Genomic DNA, 6,507 nt, shown 5'->3' with positions numbered 1-6,507 from the left:
GGGTGCAGTCAGGTACTGGCACCAGTGCTGAACACTGGTTCACCGTCAACACTGGTGCAGGGTGCAGTCAGGTACTGGCACCAGTGCTGAACACTGGTTCACCGTCAACACTGGTGCAGGGTGCAGTCAGGTACTGGCACCAGTGCTGAACACTGGTTCACCGTCAACACTGGTGCAGGGTGCAGTCAGGTACTGGTACCAGTGCTGAACACTGGTTCACCGTCAACACTGGTGCAGGGTGCAGTCAGGTACTGGCACCAGTGCTGAATACTGGTTCACTGTCAACACTGGTGCAGGGTGCAGTCAGGTACTGGCACCAGTGCTGAATACTGGTTCACCGTCAACACTGGTGCAGGGTGCAGTCAGGTACTGGTACCAGTGCTGAACAGTGGTTCACCGTCAACACTGGTGCAGGGTGCAGTCAGGTACTGGCACCAGTGCTGAACACTGGTTCACTGTCAACACTGGTGCAGGGTGCAGTCAGGTACTGGCACCAGTGCTGAACACTGGTTCACTGTCAACACTGGTGCAGGGTGCAGTCAGGTACTGGCACCAGTGCTGAACGCTGGTTCACTGTCAACACTGGTGCAGGGTGCAGTCAGGTACTGGTACCAGTGCTGAACGCTGGTTCACCGTCAACACTGGTGCAGGGTGCAGTCAGGTACTGGTACCAGTGCTGAACACTGGTTCACCGTCAACACTGGTGCAGGGTGCAGTCAGGTACTGGTACCAGTGCTGAACACTGGTTCACCGTCAACACTGGTGCAGGGTGCAGTCAGGTACTGGTACCAGTGCTGAACACTGGTTCACCGTCAACACTGGTGCAGGGTGCAGTCAGGTACTGGTACCAGTGCTGAACACTGGTTCACTGTCAACACTGGTGCAGGGTGCAGTCAGGTACTGGTACCAGTGCTGAACACTGGTTCACTGTCAACACTGGTGCAGGGTGCAGTCAGGTACTGGTACCAGCAGGGAAGAGGGCCTGGTTGAGCCTCCAGTCCTCCACGGACATTTCATTCACCGGGCTTCTCCTTCTTAGCCACGAGTCTAGCATGTTGTATTTGTTGTTGTTAAACGTCATCAAGCGCGCGCCTGTAAATGTCCAATGCTGCGTTCAAGGAGACTCGGAAATTCCAATATCGGTTGTAAAAATCCGATACCGATATTTCCAAATATAAAATTTTTAAGTCAATATCAGCCGATAATATCGGCCCTCCGATATTATCGGACATCCCTAGTAGGAACCAGACTCTACTGGGTAGGAACCAGGTCCTACTGGGTAGGAACCAGACCCTGATGGGTAGGAACCAGACTCTAATGGGTAGGAACCAGGCCCTGATGGGTAGGAACCAGACTCTACTGACTAGGAACCAGACTCTAATGGGTAGGAACCAGGCCCTGATGGGTAGGAACCAGACTCTACTGACTAGGAACCAGACCCTGATGGGTAGGAACCAGACTCTACTGGGTAGGAACCAGACCCTGATGGGCAGGAACCAGACTCTAATGGGTAGGAACCAGACCCTGATGGGTAGGAACCAGACTCTAATGGGTAGGAACCAGACCCTGATGGGTAGGAACCAGACTCTACTGGGTAGGAACCAGACCCTGATGGGTAGGAACCAGACTCTACTGGGTAGGAACCAGACCCTGATGTGTAGGAACCAGACTCTACTGGGTAGGAACCAGACTCTAATGGGTAGGAACCAGACTCTACTGGGTCGGAACCAGACTCTAATGGGTAGGAACCAGACTCTACTGACTAGGAACCAGACTCTACTGGGTAGGAACCAGACCCTGATGGGTAGGAACCAGACTCTACTGGGTTGGAACCAGACCCTGATGGGTAGGAACCAGACTCTACTGGGTAGGAACCAGACCCTGATGGGTAGGAACCAGACCCTACTGGGTAGGAACCAGACTCTACTGGGTAGGAACCAGACCCTGATGGATAGGAACCAGACTCTAATGGGTAGGAACCAGACTCTAATGGGTAGGATCCAGACTCTGCTGGGTAGGAACCAGGCCCTGATGGGTAGGATCCAGACCCTACTGGCTAGGAACCAGACTCTAATGGGTAGGAACCAGACCCTACTGGGTAGGAACCAGACTCTGCTGGGTAGGAACCAGACTCTAATAGGTAGGAACCAGACTCTAATGGGTAGGAACCAGACTCTGCTGGGTAGGAACCAGACCCTGATGGGTAGGAACCAGACCCTGATGGGTAGGAACCAAACTCTGCTGGGTTGGAACCAGAGTCTACTGGTAGGAACCAGACCCTGATGGGTAGGAACCAGACCCTACTGGCTAGGAACCAGACTCTAATGGGTAGGAACCAGGCCCTGATGGGTAGAAACCAGACCCTACTGGGTAGGAACCAGACCCTACTGGGTAGGAACCAGACCCTACTGGGTAGGAACCAGACCCTGATGGGTAGGAACCAGACTCTACTGGGTAGGAACCAGACTCTAATTGGTAGGAACCAGACTCTACTGGGTAGGAACCAGACTCTAATTGGTAGGAACCAGACTCTACTGGGTATGAACCAGACTCTAATTGGTAGGAACCAGACTCTAATGGGTAGGAACCAGACCCTGATGGGTAGGAACCAGACTCTAATGGGTAGGAACCAGACCCTACTGGGTAGGAACCAGACTCTACTGGGTAGGAACCAGACTCTTCTTGGTTGGGAACCAGATCCTGATGGGTAGGAACCAGACTCTTCTTGGTTGGGAACCAGATCCTGATGGGTAGGAACCAGACTCTACTGGGTAGGAACCAGACCCTGATGGGTACGAACCAGACTCTATTGGGTAGGAACCAGACTCTACTGGGTAGGAACCAGACTCTAATGGGTAGGAACCAGAGTCTACTGGGTACATGGAGACGTGTGCTGTGTGTCCTGGTCGTCATGGAGACGTGTCCTGTGTGTCCTCAGAGAACGGGACGTTCAACGGCAGCAGTGAGGCGGAGAGGAAGACTCAGTCCTACTACCTGTCCTGCCTCAACACGCAGAGGATCGAGGAGCTGGGAGCTCAGCCGCTCATCAACCTCATCGCCAAGGTAACGGCCGCACGGTCCGGACCGTCAGGACGGTCCGGACGGTCTAGACGGCTGGGTTCCGTCCCGACGGTCCGTCCCGACGCGGCCGGGTTCCGTCCCAATGGTCTGGACGGTCTGGACGGCCGGGTTCCGTCCTGACGGTCTGGACGGTCTGGATGGCCGGGTTCCGTCCTGACGGTCTGGACGGTCTGGACGGCCGGGTTCCGTCCTGACGGTCTGGACGGTCTGGACGGTCTGGACGGTCTGGACGGCCGGGTTCCGTCCTGACGGTCTGGACGGTCTGGACGGCCGGGTTCCGTCCTGTTCTGTGTTCTTCTGTTCTGGATTAACCAACATCAATCAATACATACTGGAGAACTCAGATGTACATGAAGGAGTCTTTGGATCCGGCAGAAGGTTCTAGAACTCTGAGTCTGGACCGGTTCTGGACCTGTGTGCAGATCGGAGGCTGGAACCTGACGGGTCCCTGGGACAAGGAGAACTTCATGGAGGTCCTGAAGGTGGTCTCTGGTCCCTACAGGGCCCAGCCCTTCTTCAGTGTGAGCGTCAGCGCAGACCCCAAGAACTCCAACAGCAACGTGATCCAGGTACCCCAGGACCAGGACCAGGACCAGGACCACAACCACGACCACGACCAGGACCACATAGTCACCTTCCACCAGAACCAAAGCTCACAAGACCACAGCTAGGACCTGAACCAGAACCAGAACCAAAGCTCACATGACCACAGTAGAGACCAGAACCAGAAACAAAGTTCACATGACCATAGCTAGGACCTGAACCAGAAACAGAACCAGAACCAAAGCTCACAAGACCACAGCTAGGACCTGAACCACAAAGGACATCAAGACTAAAAGAAGAAGAACTTCAACTGGAACCACAGTAGAGACCAGAACCAGATCTGGCATTAAAGCAGCTCTGCATCCTGATTGGTCCGTGTGTTTCTCTTCCTCAGGTGGACCAATCAGGGCTCTTCCTGCCTTCCAGGGACTATTACCTCAACAAGACTGCCAATGAGAAGGTGAGAGGACCCGGCTCCATGGGGGGTCTGAGGTCCAGGCTCCATGTTAGCATCAGCTGGTGGCTACATGTTTAGCGTTAGCTGATGGCTACATGTTAGCATCTGCTGGTGGCTACATGTTAGCATTTGCTGGTGGCTACATGTTAGCATCAGCTGGTGGCTACATGTTTAGCGTTAGCTGGTGGCTACATGTTAGCATCAGCTGGTGGCTACATGTTAGCATTCGCTGGTGGCTACATGTTTGCATCAGCTGGTGGCTACATGTTAGCATTACACACCTGTTCCGCCCCAGGTCCTGGTGGCCTACTTGGACTACATGGTGGAGCTGGGCCAGCTGCTGGGTGGAGACCGAAGCGCCACGCAGCTCCAGATGCAACAGATTCTGGAGTTTGAGACGTCGCTGGCGAACGTCACCGTCCCTCAGGACCAGCGGCGGGACGAGGAGAAGATCTACCACAAGGTGACCATCGCCGAGCTGCAGGTGAGACCACGTGGCAGGAGCACTGAGCACGGTCCCGACCCCCATGGACTCTCAGTGGCGAGCAGCTCGGTTACACTTTCACTGAACTCCGGTTTGCTGCAGGTGCAGCTTCGCTAGTCTGAAGACTGGTAACAGCATTAGCATTAGCATTAACCTGTATCCACATGAGCGAGGATTAGCATTAGCCTGTATCCACAGAAGCGAGGATTAGCATTAGCCTGTATCCACAGGAGCGAGGATTTTCATTAGCCTGTGTCCACAGGAGCTTGGACTAGCATAAGCCTGTTTCCACAGGAGCTGGGATTAGCATTAGCCTGTAAGCCTTAATCCACAGGAGCTAGCATTAGCATTAGCCTGCAAGCCTGTATCCACAGGAGCTGGGATTAGTATTAGCCTGTAAGCCTTAATCCACAGGAGCTAGCATTAGCATTAGCCTGCAAGCCTGTATCCACAGGAGCTGGGATTAGCATTAGCCTGTAGCCACAGGAGGTAGGATTAGCATTAGCCTGTTTCCACAGGAGCTAGCATTAGCCTGTAGCCACAGGACCTGGGATTAGCATTAGCCTGTATCCACAGGAGTGAGGATTAGCATTAGCCTATATCCACAGGAGCTGGGATTAGCATTAGCCTGTATCCACAGGAGCAAGGATTAGCATTAGCCTGTATCCAAAGGAGCTGGGATTAGCATTAGCCTGTATCCACAGAAGCTAGGATTAGCATTAGTCTGTATCCACAGAAGCTACGATTAGCATTAGCCTGTATCCACAGAAGCTAGGATTAGCATTAGTCTGTGTTCCTCCCTCTCTGTCCTTCAGGGTTGCGGATGCTTCAGGGGTCACCATGGCAACTGTTGCCATGGGCCGTTGCTATGTGGGCAACTGTGAGGGAGGTTAGATAACATGATTACATAACATGATGGAGGGATGGAGGAGAGAAGGAGAGGAGGAGGAGTGAATCGGTCTCACTAACGAGGTCAAAGGTCAGCAAGTCAGGAGGTGAAGAACCAGAGAGGAACCACATGGAGGCCAGGACACTGTGGAACCTCCGTCTGGGGTTCTTTACTCCCTCTGTGGTGATGATGATGATGATAGTGATGATAGTGAGGATAGTGATGATAGTGACGATAGTGACGATGATGATAGTGATGATGATGATGATGATGATGATGATTGTGATGATGGTGATGATGATGATAGTGATGATGATGATGATTGCTATGATGATGATGATAGTGATGATGATGATGATAGTGATGATGAAGATTATGATGATGATAGTGATGATGATGATTATGATGATAGTGATGATGATGGTGATGATGATAGTGATGATGATAGTGATGATGATGATGATGATGATAGTAATGATGATGATGGTGATGGGGATGATGATGATGGTGATGATGATGATTATGATGATGATGATAGTGATGATGATGATGATGATAGTGATGATGATGATGATGATGATCGTGATGATGATTGTGATGATGATGATAGTGATGATGATGATAGTGATGATGATGATTATGATGATGATGATGATCGTGATGATGATGATGATAGTGATGATGATGATGATGATCATAGTGATGATGATGATTATGATGATGATGATAGTGATGATGATTATTATGATGGTGATGATGATGATGATGATAGTGATGATGATGATTATGATGATGGTGATGATGATAGTGATGATGATAGTGATGATGGTGATGATGATGATGATGATGATGATGATAGTAATGATGATGATGGTGATGGGGATGATGATGATGGTGATGATGATGATGATGATGATAGTGATGATGATGATTATGATGATGATGATGATCGTGATGATGATAGTGATGATGATGATTATGATGATGATGATGATCGTGATGATGATGATGATGATGATGATTATGATGATGATGATGATCGTGATGATGATG

General features: G+C 51.1%; 1 protein-coding gene across 1 annotated transcript in view; it reads left to right on the top strand.

Annotated features, from left to right (window-relative positions):
- Window positions 1-2,788: 2,788 nt before the first annotated feature.
- Window positions 2,789-6,507, top strand: part of ece2b (endothelin converting enzyme 2b) — a gene marked incomplete at its 5' end in the record, with an annotated part of 12,958 nt that continues 9,239 nt past the window's right edge. Inside the window, 5 exons of the mRNA XM_080521395.1 lie at window positions 2,789-2,792; window positions 2,939-3,063; window positions 3,504-3,650; window positions 4,019-4,084; window positions 4,377-4,565. Of these exons, the coding sequence (XP_080377521.1) occupies window positions 2,789-2,792; window positions 2,939-3,063; window positions 3,504-3,650; window positions 4,019-4,084; window positions 4,377-4,565 (531 nt within the window). The remainder of the gene's footprint in view (window positions 2,793-2,938; window positions 3,064-3,503; window positions 3,651-4,018; window positions 4,085-4,376; window positions 4,566-6,507) is intronic.

Source organism: Blennius ocellaris, assembly GCF_963422515.1.
Source record: "Blennius ocellaris genome assembly, contig: SCAFFOLD_77, whole genome shotgun sequence".
In the NCBI taxonomy this organism is placed as follows: domain Eukaryota; kingdom Metazoa; phylum Chordata; class Actinopteri; order Blenniiformes; family Blenniidae; genus Blennius; species Blennius ocellaris.
Note: the sequence above shows the minus strand (reverse complement) of the source record. Positions and strands in the feature narration are given on the sequence as shown.